Raw genomic sequence first — 17,464 nt, 5'->3', positions numbered from 1 at the left:
TGCTACTCTCCACTTTGGTTTGCCTACCTCTTTCTAAGGGTGAGTGCAATGCTTGAGACTGGCTAGAGTGCTCCAGCCAAGCCTGGCTGGTGCTAAATGGAACAGAAATAACGCCCTCTGATGTCTCACAGCTGATCCTCCTGCTCGGAGAGCTGGGAGCAGCACGGCTGCTCTGCAGCACTGCTCAGCCTACGAGCACCACGGTCCTGAGAGTCTCCTCTGCAGTGTTTGTGCCCAACAGTGCTCATTTGATATGTGATATTCCTGCTTTGTGGCACACTGCATCACTTTTTCTCCTATGGTTTCAATGGGTTGAGTTCAGACTGGCTCTGCAGTATCTCAGGGTCATTTGAGATCTCAGCCTGGAATCACTGCAAATGTTATCAAAATGCCCTCTATTCTAACAGCCAAATAATTACAGAAAACAATGACCAAAACTGTTCCCAGATTATACCCTGGCAGACCCTACTTAATATGTCCTTCCTCTTTGACAGCAAAGACTTTTAAAATACAGGCTTTCATGAACAAGATTATTACAGACTATTGTACAAAAGCCAAAACTCCTGTACCTGTCACTGCGGTCAGTAAAACCAATTCCCTCCCTGCTGCAAATAAAGGGTGAGAGCCTGCTTAGAAACCTTTCCAAAGTCAAATAAAAATCATAGGCAATATCAGAGAAAAGCAGCCCAAGCTGACAGCCCCAGTCGCTGACAGCCCTCTACATAACTGCTGTTCAACAGCTCCGGCTGAGGAATATCAGCACGACTATTTCTGTGTGCCCACACAGCCCTGAACCACACTCCTATTTAGTTTAGGGGGAAAAGAGGTGTTTTGCTAAAATTACCATAGTATAAATTTTTCATTTGTATTACCATAGCAACAAAGGACTTTGCTTGAAAGGAGACCCCGCAGTGCTCAGGGTGAAGTGCACAATGGCCACAGGAGCAGCCAGCCCGTGTCCCTTTGAGGTGACTGTCCCCATCCTGCAGAGAGGTGCGGGAGATCACCTGCAGCAATTCCCTCCTAGAGCAGTGCCTCGGCAGGGAAGGGAAATCAGAGCCCACAAGAATCACGATCTCTGCGCCCACGGGGGGACAGCAGCACTCGGGATAGGAGAGCTTCACTCGAGAGTCTGTGACAGAGCTTGAGCTGCCGGTTACTCCTTAACCCTGGCACCGAGGTTTAATTCGCTGCTGAAAAACGGAGATCACATCCACACACAGTAACTTCCACCCAGATGTCAAACAAATTTCATTAAAAAGTAGAGCTCGGCAATATTTCCCAAACCCGCGACAAAAAATCAGAGTGCTAATTGCCGCCGCGCGCCGCAAGGGTGCCCCGGGAACAGAGCACGGGGTGAGCTCTCCCGGAGCCTCTGCGCACACCGGGGAGAGAGCTGGGGTAGGGTTTCTGCTTTACCGGACACCTGTAACCCCACTTGTCCAGCCGAAGAGCCCGGGCGGGCTCGGCAGCAGGAGTTTCCCGAGGACGGCGGCAGCCCGGGACGCCACCTGTGCGCTCCCGGCGGGGCAGGGCTGGCGGGCGGCTCCCCCGGCCGCGCTCCGCTCCTCCCGGCTCCGGGAGCTCCTCCTCCCGCTCCCGGCGCGGCCGGTGCCGGGCAGCGCGGCCCGGGGCGCTGCCGGTGCCGCTGCGGGTGCCGCACGATGCGCGGGCTCGGAGCTCCGCCGGAGCGCTCCCGTCCCGCCCCCGCCCCCGGGCCCGCCGCTCGGCGCGGCGGAGGCGCAGCGCGGTGAGCGGCCGGTGCCCACCCGACCCGCGGGCAGAGCGCTCGCCGCCCGCTGCCGGCGCCGCGGGCAACTCGCAGGCAAGTCCCGGGCAACTTTGGCGGCTGCGGGGCGGCCGCGGGCAGCGCTGCGGGGCGGAGGCGCCGCCCGGCCGGGGGTGCCCCGGAGCCGCGGAGCCCCCGGAGCGGGCGGGGCGCGGGGATCGCGCGGCTGGAGCAACAGGTTCTGTCCCTCCGCAGGGATGGAAGAGAGGGAGCGGCCGTCATTCCCTGCCGGAGCCGGGCTGGCCGCGCCGCCAGCAGCGGGAGGGGCTCGGCCGCTGCCCGGGACCGCTCGGCTCGTTCCTGCCCTGCCCCGGCCCCGCCGCGGAGGAGGCTGACGGCGCTCCAGGCTCATCCATCGGGCTCGCTCCGTGCTGCTCGGGCTTCCCCTGGCCGCCTCTGCCGCTCCCCGGTCCTGTGGCTGCACGGCGCAGGATGGAGGCTCGTGTTTCCAGTTTCTTCCGCCTTGCCTAATCTGAAGGTCCTTTATACCTTTCCTTTTTAAATAATTAAGGGATGTCTTTTGTATTGGTTTATGTGCTGACTTCTGCTCGTTGGTGACTGACAGACACGTCAAGTGAACTGTTCTTGATAGGCAATGTCTTTCTGGCAGATTTTTTTCATTGGAAAAGACTTGGGGAGGGGGTGAGGACAGGACAAGCATGAAAAAACTCTTCCGTGACTACATATCTTCATTTCGGTAGCAAAATATTTATCTAGATAAATAAATGTCAAATCCTTTACTTTTTTAAATTATGTTTAAGAGATTGCTATGAATGTGACTTGCTAAAATTTGTTGACATAAATATGTTTCACAGCAGGAGAGTAACTGCAGTTATTAATCCTAATGTATTTCAGAACATTCTCCTGGGGATATAAGTTATCTACAAAGTTATTTCACTTCTGATTACTATCAGTAGAATAAGGTTCAGCTTTATAAAACCAAACACTGAGTAACATTTTTGACATCATTCTGTTTGTAGGCTGTCATAAGCTGCCACAACTGTCCAGCTCAAGGAGAGCAAGACAGAGCATATTTTTTGCAGCTTATCTGCTTTTCTGGAGAGTTTTATTTCATGTTACACATTGACATTTATAAGTTTGATTTGGCTGGAAGTGCACTTGTGCGAGCAGAGTTGGAGTTTGAGATCTGTTCTCAGGCTGTAAAGAGCTGCAGGAGTATGGCTTGAAGTGTGTCAGGAGTACCTGGCAGTGAGGGGCAGCACGGAAATCCTGTGCCAGGAGAGACTGAACGTGGCACTGCTTGGAAATGCTGCTGCTTAGCTAAGGAAAGACTAAACAAGGAAGGATCACTAAATTGTAAAGCAGCTCCTTATGGAATCCTTTCCAAGAAATCACTATATTAATATTCAACATGCTTTGAAATCTGAAACTTTTTAAATGTGGGGTTTTTTTAAACTTCATTTACAAATGGTAAAAAGCAACAGAGGTGAGTTGCAGGCAGTGGAATTGACAGAAGAGTCTAGGGGGGAGTTCTGTGTCTTCTTTGCAGGCTCGTTATCATCCAGGCACAACTTTGAATTGTCTGCACCACGGAGCAGGAGCAGGACTCCTTGCAGGAGCTCTGATTACATCAGAGATGCACTGCAGAATTCAAAATACTGCAGAGGACACTGAGGGGGGGGGAAACGACACTTGCAGTGGAATTTTAGCATGTTTCTCATGAGTTCTATTTCTTTCCCTCAGAAGGGCATCTTTAATAATTCTTTTCCCACTGCCTCGGAGTCTGGCATCCTTCCTGAATTTTGGCTGGAAGTAAGGGCAGTACAGATTTCTAATTTGATTTCTTCACCACACATAATGGATATCATCTTGTGCAGGACAGATTTTTGAAAATACATTCTCTCCTACCTCCCATGCACAATGCACCCCTTAGAGTCACCCAGAGCCCTTGCTGTAGGCCAGCTATTGCATGTTCCTGTAGGTTGGGAAAAGCCAGAGCAATTCCCAGGGTGTATAATGCAGGAATAGACAGTTCTTGCCCCAGCAAGTTTGCAAACATAATAGCAACAATGCTCCGAGAGAAGTGATTTGCCCAAGAGGAGAACACATTGTCAGCAGGGGAGCCAGGAAGCTGGGCTGGGCTGCAGGACGTCCCAAGCACTCCAAGGGCACAGTGCTGCTCACACCTCAGACAAGGAGGGCTTTACCATTGGGCCTGACTTAGCCAGAGCAGAGCAGAGCATTGTACTGTTACAGCAGATCCTTAAAGTTCCTCTTGGTTAATTGCTGGGAAGATTGGTGCTGTAGGCTAATGTGTTTGTCTGACTTTATATTCCAGTGTGTTGTCTTTACTCCTGAAGGCATTTTTTATCAGCTGTCCCCAGTGTCATCAGGCTGTAGGAATAAAGCAGTGTGCTTGGGATTTAAGCTCAATAGCAAAAAGTCCTTTCATTAATTAGATTTCTCTCATCCTAAAGCAATACTGACCATTATTCGAGGCACCTTCAGAAGGAAAACAAGAAACACACAGAGAAATGTATGGGTTTATTTTTCTTTCTCCGTTCTTTCAAGTGAGGCCACGTTTATTACAGTCCTTTATTTCCTCCTACTCTCCCTCTGTAGATATGATGCTGCGTGTATCTGAGGCAAAGAACATGAAAATAACCCATGTGGGGCATCAGATCCTACGTGGGATTTGTAGGCTTGCCAGTTCTGGTTATGGCAAAGCAAGGAGCAACCTTTTCTAAGTGCAGCCACTCAGTGTGTCACACAGGGGATTAATTTGTCCAATTTATTGTCTCGCGCAGGTCGAAGAGCTGAGAGCGAAGGAAGAAATCCCTTTTTCTTTGCTCTGCTCTTTCACAGTTGCTGCCTCAGGGTTACAGCGTGTGTCTGACACACGCACAGCATTTACATTTCCCTCTCTCCACTTCTTCCCATTGTGTCAACAGTGGATGTGCTGGGAGATCAAACCAGTGACAGAGATGAGCTGCCTCCTCATTTTTCCTGGCTGAGATTCAGAGGATAAGTTGTTGCTAACCAACATCATCTGGTATTACAGAAGGGAAAATGGTTAACAGCTCCCACTTATCCATATCTTATATCAGTCATAATCTTCATTCTCTTTGGATCAGCCCTGCCTTAGACGTGGTTGAGGCAGAGGGGAAAAGGCATTTTTAAAATAAAATGGCAGTTGGTGTGAGAGATGAAGCCCTGCAAAAACATCCATCAGGTAGCCCTGTTCTCCCATATCAAACCTATAGCTTGAGCTCCAGTGGCATTTCTTCTGCTGATCCATGGCAGGGGTGGGACGAGATGAGCTTTAAGGTCCCTTCCAACCCAAACCATTCTGTGATTCTGTGCAAGTCAGGAAAGAGCCCTCCATCCAGAGCTGACGTGGGGCCACCTGTTTGTAAATGTGCACAGAGCTGCTCTGTTCAGCCCAATCCCTCTGGGGAGTTTAGGAGCAGAACTGAGAGGGTGTTTTATTGGAGCATTGTAAGTGCCCTTGCCGCAAGGAGAGCTCTTAAACTGATGTGCAGCTGTGGTTTGAGTCCTTTGCTGTTGTGTATTCATGGGTTTTTCTTCTCCAATAGGTATGTACCACTCTCGGTGTGGTTTATAAACCCCAGCTTCTGAAAAGAAGGGTTCTGTGCCTCAGCAAGTGGCCCTAGCAGGGGGTTATCCCTGGGGTGCACATCCAACGGGAGGTAAGTGCAGCCAGGAGGAGAACAAAACTCTACTGCTCCTGGAGCCAATCAGCTGGAATATTTATTCCTTTCCTGTGAACCTGAGGCTAGAAAGCCAAAATCCTGGTGCATATTTAATGTTTGTATATTGTACAATCTCCTTAATAAATAAATACTCTTTCCAAGTGAAACTGAGTGACTCCATGCACTGAGCTGAGTGTGCAGATGGAAGGTCTTGCAGCAGTGCTGCACAGCCCTCCTGTGGAGGAGCAGATTTCAAGCTGACTCCTAAAGTGCAGTGAATTAGGGAGGCCAGAAGTTTTAACATTTCCAGCTCCTCTGTTTTATACCCAGTTTGACTCTGTTCACTTCATTCCATGGGCTTTACGCCAGTATTGCATGAGCAGAATTTGAATGTGATTTTCCAAGTTGTCATTAGAAATGTTTGGTTTCTTATAATCAGAGGTAAAGGCACTTTGGCTCTCAGGTACTGCTCAATGCTACTGCAAGGACAAAGCCCTATTACTGCGTGTAGGGTGTCAGTTATAACTGAAATGACATCCCAAGGTTTGCATGCAAATCCTGTATTTCTTTGCAGTCTTTTGTAAATGAGGCCATAAAAAGGGAGTTGTCGTGTCATTAATTGTGTATAAACTCTATAGAAATGTTTATGTGATCACCAATATAAGTGAGCTTTTTTCCCCCAAATTGTTTCCAGATGGCCTTTTAAAAATTAGTCTTGTACTAACTGGTTTTTAGAAGTGTGTATTTACTGAATTACAACATGATTGACTTCTGATTCTTTCTATATGCTTCATGGGTGCTAAAATACTCCAGATTTTTATGTGTCATACTTTAAAAAATTATACAATTTCCTTTTCTACAAAACACACTTGAGTTCTAATGTGTTTTAATGTGATACTGTCATAACTTTTATTCCACTCTGAACCAGAAACATCCTGCCACGTGGAGGAATTATTCTGGGTTTCCCTCTTTATCTACTGGGAACTGAGACCTCTGTGTCTGAACCAGTGTGATAAATCTGGCAGGCAGAGCTCCTGAATTGAGCACAGCCCCTGGTAGGGTCAGTGCTGTCCTGCTGGACAAACCCAGCCTCCCCAGGAAGGTCTTCTGACCACACTCAGCCCCTGCTCTTTTCTTTCCAATTGTTTTTATTGTCCATAAAGGTTGTTGAGCTCCAACCACTACATTTGCTCAAAACCTGCAAACAGCCTCTCATTTCCTCACGCCTGTGTCTGTTTTCTGTTCCAGAAGACACTTGCAGAAGCAGCGAAGGGATGCAAAGTTGTCTTCCAAGATGAGTCTTATGCCTGGAGAAAATTCTGATTATGACTATAGTGCCCTGAGCTGTACTTCAGATGCTTCCTTCAACCGCACGTTCTTTCCAGAATCTGAAACCCTCAAGGGAGTGTTTTACCAAAGAGCCAGGCTCATCCACCCTCAGGAGGACCTCCTCAAAGGCTTCCACCCCGACGACCGGAAGCATCACATAATTATCAACGTCGGGGGCATCAAGTACCTGCTGCCCTGGACCACACTCGACGAGTTCCCCTTGACACGGCTGGGACAACTCAAGTTCTGTACTAATTTTGACGACATTCTGAACATCTGTGACGATTATGATGTGACGTGCAATGAATTCTTCTTCGACCGCAACCCAGGGGCGTTCAGGACAATCCTGACCTTCCTGCGGGTCGGCAAACTGCGGCTCTTGCGGGAGATGTGTGCGCTGTCCTTCCAAGAGGAGCTGCTCTACTGGGGGATTGAGGAAGACAACTTGGACTGGTGTTGTAAAAGGAGGTATCTGCAAAAAATGGAGGAGCTCACAGAGATAAATGAACGGGAGGATGACCTCCTAGAAAATGAAACAACAGGTGAAACAGTAGAGGAGACAAAAATTGGTTTGTGCATGAAAAAGTTGCAAGACATGGTGGAAAGGCCCCAGTCTGGCCTTCCTGGAAAGGTGTTTGCGTGTTTGTCTGTTTTGTTTGTAACTATTACAGCGGTGAACTTATCCATCAGCACCATGCCTGACCTGAGGGAGGAGGAGGAAAAGGTAAGTTAGCTTTTAGGATGGCAAATGGTATGTGCTGGGAAGAGCAGAGCGAGTACAAGGTCTGAGGTTATTGATTTCAATGGGGATTTTGCAGGTGTCTTTGAGGGGGAAAAATATCACGGAGAATTCTTGCATTCTTACATGACTGTTCTATTACTTGTAAGACAATTAATCATATCCAGGTTTACGTCCAAAGAAAATTCTGTTAGTGTGCACTCTTCTGTATATCACCTTGTTAGACTTTGTATTTGTTATTTAGAAAGCCTGAAATTCCTGAGCAATATCTTCTGTGGAATAAGCAGTTCCTTTCTAAGTTTTGCATTCAGCATGTTCCAAATTGCCAACATGTTTCCCCATAGCAACGGCTTCAATTCCTTTAATATTTTGGGTTTAAACAAACCAACACAGAAGCCTCTCCTCCTGTCACTGCACCAACTAAAATAGTTATTATCCAGCGCCCATTGCAAACTCCTCCTCTTTCCCGCAGGGCGAGTGTTCCCAGATGTGCTACAATATTTTCATCGTGGAGTCCGTGTGCGTGGCGTGGTTTTCCCTGGAGTTCCTGCTCAGATTCATCCAGGCCAAGAGCAAGTTCGCCTTCTTGCGGAGGCCCTTGACGCTGATAGACATAATCGCCATCCTGCCCTACTACATCACGCTGCTGGTGGACACGGGCTCGGAGGGCTCCAAGAAGCCCAGCTCGGGGAACATCTACCTGGACAAGGTGGGGCTGGTGCTGCGGATCCTGCGGGCGCTGCGCATCCTGTACGTGATGCGGCTGGCGCGGCACTCGCTGGGGCTGCAGACGCTGGGGCTGACGGCGCGCCGCTGCACGCGCGAGTTCGGGCTGCTGCTGCTCTTCCTGTGCGTGGCCATCGCGCTCTTCGCGCCCCTGCTCTACGTCATCGAGAACGAGATGGCCGACTCGCAGGAGTTCACCAGCATCCCCGCCTGCTACTGGTGGGCCGTCATCACCATGACCACCGTGGGCTACGGGGACATGGTGCCCAGGAGCATCCCCGGCCAGGTGGTGGCCCTGAGCAGCATCCTGAGCGGCATCCTCCTCATGGCCTTCCCGGTCACCTCCATCTTCCACACCTTCTCGCGCTCCTACCTGGAGCTGAAGCAAGAGCAGGAGAGGATCATGTACAGGAGGGCGCAGTTCTTACTGAAAGCCAAGTCTCAGATGAGCAATGAGTCGCAAGGCAGCGAGGTTTTGTTCACCACTCTCTCAACTGAGGCCAGGGACAATGAATGAAATTTACATTGCTGTTTCTCCTGCTGTCGTCATATCAGATTCCATCTTTTAATTTGCTCTGGAAGCATCTCACAAAGGTAATCCTCATATTAAAACGAAGAAAAGGAGCTGTAACCGGGAACTGATGTGGTTTAAGAAGTCTGTTATGATGCTGTTCCTCCCTCCCCCCCAGATATATTGTATAGGGCAGAACTTTCACTGAGCTCATGCAGTGGGATTTAAGGAATTAAAACTTCTCGGCAACAACAACAAAAAAGAGCAACATATAATTATGCACTTGACAGGCTGTTTTGCCATTTGTAATACGCATTTTTCCAACCGAATCACAATGTATATAATCATTAAACAGGCTACCATTTTTCTTGTTCTTCTTGTATATAAATAATGTAAATACAACAGAATTAATGGCTAAATTCTCTCCCAGTAACACGCCTTAGAGCGTAATGGAAATAACCACAGATTTTTGTCCCATTGTGCTTTTAAAAAAACATCAAGTAAGATTTGTCACTCACCACAGAACCATCTATTTCTTTGCAAGTCAGCCCTAAACAGAGCAGAACAGAAGAATCGAGCTGTTTATAGCATAACCTTGCTAAAGATGTAAATACTCGGAGCTCACCAGCTTCAAAATTTAATTGTCATTACAGCATTGATCTGATGCCATCGAATGCAACATTCCAAGGAACAAAGCCTTGGAGTTTTGTAGCACTTAATATTATTATCAAGAGGTGACTAGCTGCAAATCCAATGAAATATGCATGAGGAGATGCCAGCCGTTCCCCACCATCTGTTGCCAGCTTCACTTTCCCTCAGCTCTGAAAGGGAACTGGGAGGGGGCAGTTTGCAGGGACCCCCAGCACTGCTGGGCAAACTGGGACCACCCCTTCCCATGGAGCTCTTGACTCTGAAACAGGAGCAGGAAATCTGTGCCCGTGGGAAGTTGCCAGCGAGGAAAAAAGAAAATCAGATTCGAGTCATGGAGGGGGAGCACTGACAGCTTTGTGCTTCACTGTCCTCCATCGGGAGGGACTCAAGGCAGGAGGAACTTTACTTTTGCCATCGTTACCCACGTGGCACTAATGGGGAAGATTTTAAATAGGACAGGAATAAGCAATGGAGATCCTAAAGCACAACAATGTATTCTTCATCCACACCCTGGCCCAGGCTCTGTGCTGAAGTCAGGGTGAGCACAGGGGTCAGTGGGACACTCAGGTTCGGCACAAACCAAGTTATTGACAGACCCCCATTTGTTTTAGAGGGATTGACCCTGACCTGCATAAAACCTCAGGAAAAAACTCCAGAACTTAAACAAAGAATTAAATCCACTTGTTTGATTTCATGTATGCTTAGAGGTAAAAAAAAGCTGATTTAAAGGGTTCCCCTATTTTCCACTCTTTTTTAGTAAAATTACTTACTAGCAGGTAAGAGATTGGGGAATTTAGAAGTCACATCGACCAATGCTTCTTTATCTTAATTTTCAGAAATACTACTTATTGGCATTTGTGGAGCAGGTTGCAAGAAATGACAGAATGCATAATGGTTTTATGATTTAAATTAAGGCCAAGGACACAACATTGCGTCCTTCCAAAAAAAAAGCAAAATCAGTTTCTCAGTCTGTGCTGTTTGGCCAAGTCCATGCCATGCTGATTTTCTTTTCAAATGTCTTCAAAATACAATTTAAAGCTGTTTTGATATGCTTGTTCCTGAAAGAAAATTCCAAAACTTTTAAAAAATGCACTACAAATAATTAGTGCTCTAGCATTCTCTAGCCTGTGGTAGGGAAATGTGCCTATGGAACATTACTGCAGAGTGCTAAAATATCCAGTCTAAACTCTTGGCAATTAATTCTGTGCCAAAGCTGCAAATGAACCAGCTTTTCACTCTTCTTCTTCATCTTTAATTAGAGTTGGACAAAAAACAGGAACATCGTGACAAAAAATTCTTCTCCTCATTTTTTTTAAATTTCAGAACTGTTTGATCATCTGGAGCATTGGCTCCAGCACAAGTGCTATACATCTTCTACCTTTGTGTCAGCGTTCGTTATAAAAAGAACTGGTAATTAGATTAGTCCTGTGAGCAACAGTTGCTTATCTAAGAATGTGTTTGACAGGCTGAGCCATAAATAAGAAGCTATACATGAATGTAAGGAGAAATCAAGACTTACCAAATAAAACCTAAGCTCATTTCCATGTTCTGCTAGCTAATAAATGCTGTAGGGCCATCCATTTTCTGTCTTTCCATTAATGCTCATTCATTTCCGGTATCACTTTATTTTTTTTATCCCAAAACTAGAGCTTGATTCTAAAGCCCTTGTCCAGAAAAAATAAAATAAAAATATCACCCTGGAGCTGGGTGTTGGTTGAGCAAAAGTGTGAAAGCATCTTGCCTGTTGCAAGTTCTGCCCAAGCCAGGGACAAACAAGCTGTCGGGATGTGCCTACCCAGTGTCACGTTGTACTTGGCAGCAGATGCTTCTAACCATCTTGACATGTTTGACTCTGAATGGCTGTAAAAAACCTGCTGTGTTTTACGGGGAGAATACATGCTGTAGTCCTTGTGCTAAATAAATCCAGCTCGAAGGCTTAAGAGCACAACTTCAGTGGGAACCCCACAGGCTGTGTTCCAGCTTTCCTGGGAAGGCTGGGGGTCTAAGGTCATTACGCCTCTTTACAGTCTATTATCTGGATTCTTAGTCAAATTCATGAAAATTATGGCTTGACTCAAAAGCTGGCTGTTTCCTGTGACACAGCTGAGGGCTGTCACTCCTTTTTGACATTTTACCAGCATGTGCAGTCACCAGGAAAGTTCCAATCCAACCACTTGATGCTTTGATGAGGCCAGCAGGGCTGTTTGAATTGCCCCACAGCAGTGCATGGCTGCGGCAGCAGCGGCTTGCGTGGCTCTGATACTGCTCTGTATGCTCAGTGCTCTGACCAGCTGGAATTCCCACAGCAGGAGCTGTATTCCTTGGATTAATAAAGTGATAGGCTCTCCTTGCATGTCCCTGTGCTCCTTCGGGAACAGGGGGTGGAGGGTGGGACAGCCCGGGGTCACTGCCAGGGAGTGGGGCTGGGGCACAGCTCGGGGCTGAGCCAGAAAGTGCTCACCAGCAAAGGAAATTACCTCCCTGCAGGAAAATCCACGTGCAAGATTGTATAGGGAAACCTCTTCCTTGCATATTGTCCCAAGAATCACAATCACAGTTCATTGTGACAGAGCTTTTAAAATATTTTAACAAAGAATCTAGCAATTCAGAAGAGAACAGGAAGGATCCATGAAGATTGAGAAAGAAAAATCCCTGATGACAGCAGAATTTCCAGGTAAGGTGGTACATTAAATTGCTTTCTCCAAAATGCTTCACTTTCCACCGTCCTTCTTCCTCAAAGCCAACACAAACCCCTTGGTGGGTGCAACACTGAGAAACAAAGGCATGGAACTAGAGTTCATGACAGCAGATGAATGTCACCCCGTCAACAAAAATGCACCTCAAGAGTTCTATTGCTAAAGCAGAAAATGCAAAACACTAGATTTACCCACTCTGTGGCATTTTAACAACCCCATTTCAGCATCCCTAAAGATCTCAGAGTTCCTGACATAGTAATGATCAGATCAAAACCAGGAAGGTGAAGGCCAGGTTAGGTGCCAACTGTGGAGTTCCCTGAATGGATGCAGCTCTGTGCTTGACCTGTCCTGTAACACAGAATGGGAGTCCTCAGGACAGAACTCCTTGTCTGGTGGCTCTCAGTCACTCTGCAAAATCACACACCACAAATAAAGAGAAATTTCCACACCATAAATAAAGGCAAGGAGAATTTTGTGTGCTGCCAGACTGAAAATGCACAGTTTGGCCTATTAATTATTAACAATAAAACTAGTCCTCCCTCCCTTTTTGCTCATTGTTTTTCTTTCCAATTTCCCAGTGTCTCACATCCTCTGAAATACTCCCTAGAAATCCCTAACGAGATAAGGAATGTTATTAGCTATAAGCCTGCCAGCAGCATGGTGAAGAAACTGCAGAACAGGATATCAGGGGATCTTCTGCCCTCTTCAGTGGGACTTTGACTTTCTCTTTGCCTGCAGGAACTAATCCAGAAGCAAATGTCACTTGAACAGAAATAAAGTTGTGCCGTAACTGGAACCACAGCAGGCCAATTAGGGTAATTAGAGCATATTTGCTACACTTTATAAATATTCATTCATTATCCCTGTAGCCCTTGTGACAGGAGCTGAAGCCTTGTGCAGCACCAGAGCCAGGCAGGGCACAGAAACCTGTGTAACTCTGTCAGGCTGAGGGCTCAGCACCTCCTTTGTCAGGTTCTCTCGTTAATGACAGCAGCTTTGTAGCTGTCCTTAATTATGGTCATAATTGAACTCCTACCTTCAGTGTGAGCCCAGAAAAACTGGGCTGTAAACTACGATAATTAGCCTGCTCAAGGGACTGACCTGGAATATCATGTAAGAAATTCTGGAGACTAGGATTTTTTAAAAACTTGACGGTACATTTGACAGCTCTCAGTCATGCAAGTGAAGTGGTCAGCAAGATAATAAAGTTTATCTTCCTATTAAAGATAACAATATAATTCAAATGGTGCCTACCTCAGGAACAAGGTGCTGGGAACAAGCATAAATTTCTACAGTTAATCCTATAGAGAAATGAAGTTTTGACACAGAATTGCTGAATGATAAATTGAAGTGCTGCTCTCACTCTCATTAGTGATGCACCTCATGTCACAAAGCAGCTGAGAGGTATCATCCATAACTTTCACAGTGATGGCAGCTCCCAGGTCAGCCAAGGAAAAGATGACTCAGTTTCTTTCACTCAGAAAGAAAAGCACATTTTGGGAAGTCAATAATATTATCCTCATGTAAACCAAATCCAACACTGCAATTGCAGGTGACTTTAATTTTGGAGAGGAATATTTCTGGGGACAACATGAGTGGGCAAAGTTACGGCTGCAAAGCATCATATGGCAGAGTGAGGGGAGGCTTCCAGAAGCCCTGAAATTGGGTTAAGAAAACTTTCCTTTTGGTGGGACCTGGGGAAAGCTGCAGGTGATTTTTGTCCCTGCTGCCTCCTCGCTCTCCTCTGACAGCAGGAGCTCTGGCCCACAGCTGAAGTGCTGCAAGCATTTGCACAGCATGAGAATTCCAGAGGAATTTCACCTTGGAAAGGGTGGTCAGGCCTTGGCAGGGGCTGCCTGGGAGGTTTGGAGTCCCCATCCCTGCAGGTGTCTCAGGAAGGCCTGGATGTGGCCTCAGTGCTCTGGGCTGGGGACAAGGGAGGCATCAGCCACAGATTGCACTCGATGTTTCTTGGAGTTCTTTTCCAACCTCAGTGATGCTGGGATGCTGGGGTGCTGGGGTGCTGGGGTGCTGGGATGCTGGGATGCTGGGATGCTGGGATGCTGGGATGCTGGGGTGAGGCACAGTTACATTTTGCATACTCCTGACAGACAAAGCCAAAGGACAAGTGCTCCCTGTAAACACAGCTCTGGTTATTTGTTGTGTTTGTGTCTGATTGTATTTCTCACTAGGACAGGGACAGTGCCCCAAAGGCACAGTTGGCCCCAGAGGTGGCTCCGTGCTGCTGGGAGAGTCGAGAATGACTGAGAAACACCATCAATGCAGGGTGTGAATCAGAGTTTGGGAAGGCAAAGGGCTTTCATCCATGCGGAGCAGAATCTGCCCAATCCAAGGATTTACATTGCCATCTACGGGCTGCTCCCGGCAAATTCCTGTCCTAAAGCACCCATCGGCACCAGCCAGCTTTAAACGGGTGGATAAAATATTTTGGGAAGTTCTTTTTGAAATACAGAGGAATACATTTAATCAAATCAAATGCACTCTCATTTCCAGAGCAGGCTGGTGGATCTGCAAGGAAACGAGGATGAAGATATCATCACCATCACGTCTGGGAAGTGTGAAACTCCTTAAAATATTTATGCAGCAGTTATTTGGTTGGAATATTGATAAGTGATATTTTTCAAAAAGCTAATGCAACTTTATCTGACTAAAATTAAGATTTTCAAGGTCACATGGGGCAATGTAAACACCTCCATCACTTGCACAAGAGCAGCCTGGTAAGTAAACTTAAGGTTTTATTTATAGAAGAAATGACAGAATCTACCTCAAAGGAAAAAAAAAAAAAGATAATAATTTAATTGAGGATGAAAAGGCAGCTATGGAGTGTTTTAATGAGTTCCAATCACTGTCACACCTGCTACCTCCCACTACTACAGTAGTAAAGTGAAACACCAGTTTCAGAAACACATTTGAAATGACAACATGCAAGTCCTGGAAATGACTTCAATAAACTCTGCCTAAAATAGGACTATCCCAGCATCTGGAATACACCTCCAGGTGTGCACATACATATGTGTTCATATAGATACATGTATAAAAGGACAAGTTTAAACTCTTTAATGCTTTTTCAGAATTTCAAACCCTGACATAGTCAAGTTAGAAATCTGTTTCACTAAATAAATAAGAACTCTTCAACAGGGCCTATAGCAATAGGACAAGGGGAATGGGGAATGGATTTAAACTAAAAGAGGGTAGATAAGCACTGGTGACAAGGAAGACTTTGATGATGCTAAAGGTGGGGTGGCCCTGGCACAAGCTGCCCAGAGAAGCTGTGGCTGCTCCATCCCTGCAAGGCTCCAAGGCTGGGTGGGGCTTGGAGCAACCCGGGAGAGTGGAAGGGGGTAGGAATGAGATGAGCTTTAAGGTCCCTTTGCCACCCAAACCATCCTGGGATTCCATGACTCCTTCCACTGCTCCTGAGCAGTGAATGCCCATTTGCCTAAGGGACTTCATTTCCCAGTCGAATTTCTAAGGAGCCATTTTAAATTTGGAGATAACCTTTCTCTCCAAGCAGGGATTTGGTCTCCTAGCAACAGCACGAACACCTTGTGCACCAAACTAGAGCTGCTTCTCCCAGCAGAGCCTGGTGCCACGGGCACAGAGAAGCCACGGGAACATCCCTGTGCCAGTGCCTTCCTGCAGTGAGTGCCAGCAAGGGCTCAGGGCAGCAGCAGTGACACTCAGCACCCAGGAGAAGTGACGTGCCCTGCAGGAGTGCAGATAAAACTTTGTCAACTCTGCATTTCTTCTCTGTCTCTTGCCTTATTCTGCTTTTCTATGCTTCTTTTCCTGGGCTGTATGTATTTCCCCACCAAACAGTTGAAGCTGCAGTGAGAGGTAAAGCAGCAGGGCTGGTATATTTAAAGCACAAACTGCAGAGGGTTAATGCCACAAACCAATTTGTGTTTCTTCCTGTCATTTACATTGCTAACTGTGCTCCAGATTCTGCTACCCTAATCAATGTCAATATTCATCTCTATCTTATTTTATTTCCCTGTTCTTTTTCTCAAAAGACCTCCACAACAATGGGTTTGTACAAGGAATCTCGGTTCTTGCTAAGCTTGAACTGCACCTCAAAAGCTCGGGAATGCTGTTTTATGAACTTGCAGTGCCACCTAGCACACAGCCCTCACATCATTCTTTCTGTAGTTTCACAAAGCACAGCTCAAAGCTTTTGCATTAAAAAAAGGACAAACTTGTGCTTGCAGTATTTTAAGCATCCAGTGCAAAGTTTTGTTTTGACCAGTTAAGTTTTTATTAGCAAAAGCAGCCCTGTGCCATTGAGGGCAAAGGACAAGGAGATCCTGTCCTGACCTTATCCCTCCTGGTAATACAGCCCAGCCCAGCTCAGAGCTCCCTGGCCAGGCAGCTTCTCTTCATTCACAATGTCAGCACAGCCCAGCATTCAACAGGGCTTTGGCAGCAATACAAAACCATAAAATTTTAGTGCTTCTCTTAGAATTTCTGAGTTTCTCCCAGTGAACAGAGAAACCAATACATGTTTGGAGTTCAAGAATTAAAGCAAGTCAAAAGAAAAGATAAGCCTCCAATAATAAGAATGGTTTGGCCTTAGTTATGATTTTACAATCCTTGATTTTTCAGCCTATCTTCAAAGAGCCCAGCATTGCCAAAGACTGTATTTATATTTCAATCTCCTCTTGACATCACAGTAAAGATAGAAAAATTAAAACACAGGTCAGGCATTTCAAACAAGCCCCTCTGGTTTCTAATTCTCAAGAGAGGAACCCCCCAGAATCCCAACACTGACTGAGCTACCCAAGGACTCTCGGGCACACACCACCAACACTGAAGTCTATTTTAACTCCTGGCCTTCCATACTTTCATTGTCCTCTAAACTGCAAGATCTGACTGTTTACAAACTCGCTACTGTTCCTTCACGAGACTGCCATTGCTGGAACCATGTCATGTTCTAATAAAACTGGGAGTGTGGCTGTTCTCAAATTTATTTTACCCAAATACACCTTTTCAGCTACTAATTATAACGGCACTATTCTTTTTTTTTCCCCTGGTACAATGTGAAGATTAGTCGTGACAGTTGTTTTTTTCCTCCTCAGGAAGTAAAGAAATCCATACCTTCATTAATATAAGGAGATAATTACTACGCTGAAGTGATGAGGCCTCAGGCAGCTCTGCTGAGAAGCTATTTATTTCTCTTTCTTTTCCTTCAGCTAAATACATGTACTTCCCAGATGTGCAGAGCTCTTCATGCCAGCGAGCAAACCCAGCTGGAGAGGTGCAACTGCCACAGCAACAGGGCAAATTATTTTTTCCTCTCTCACTTCCTTGTTATCTCTCAATCTGTGAACA

General features: G+C 46.4%; 1 protein-coding gene across 1 annotated transcript; it reads left to right on the top strand.

The window, feature by feature from the left end:
• The first annotated feature begins 1,591 nt into the window (after positions 1-1,591).
• KCNG1 (potassium voltage-gated channel modifier subfamily G member 1) lies at positions 1,592-11,766 on the top strand. Its single transcript, XM_085078951.1, has 5 exons — positions 1,592-1,825; positions 1,985-2,267; positions 5,347-5,460; positions 6,712-7,516; positions 8,004-11,766. Exons 4-5 carry the CDS (start codon positions 6,758-6,760, stop codon positions 8,772-8,774), a joined length of 1,530 nt encoding a protein of 509 aa, XP_084935077.1. The 5' UTR covers positions 1,592-1,825; positions 1,985-2,267; positions 5,347-5,460; positions 6,712-6,757; the 3' UTR covers positions 8,775-11,766.
• The last annotated feature ends 5,698 nt before the right edge of the window (positions 11,767-17,464 follow it).

This window comes from Lichenostomus cassidix, chromosome 20, assembly GCF_008360975.1.
Source record: "Lichenostomus cassidix isolate B80296 chromosome 20, HeHo_3.0, whole genome shotgun sequence".
NCBI lineage: Eukaryota > Metazoa > Chordata > Aves > Passeriformes > Meliphagidae > Lichenostomus > Lichenostomus cassidix.
The sequence above is the reverse complement of the archived record's forward strand: the minus strand, read 5'-3'. Positions and strand labels throughout refer to the sequence as shown.

Excerpts from the sequence above, each read along its gene's own strand:
- KCNG1 (XM_085078951.1), top strand. The coding sequence starts at position 6,758 with ATGAGTCTTATGCCTGGAGAAAATTCTGATTATGACTATAGTGCCCTG. Across the intron at positions 7,517-8,003 it reads TGAGGGAGGAGGAGGAAAAG|GGCGAGTGTTCCCAGATGTG; the intron begins GTAAGTTAGCTT and ends TCTTTCCCGCAG.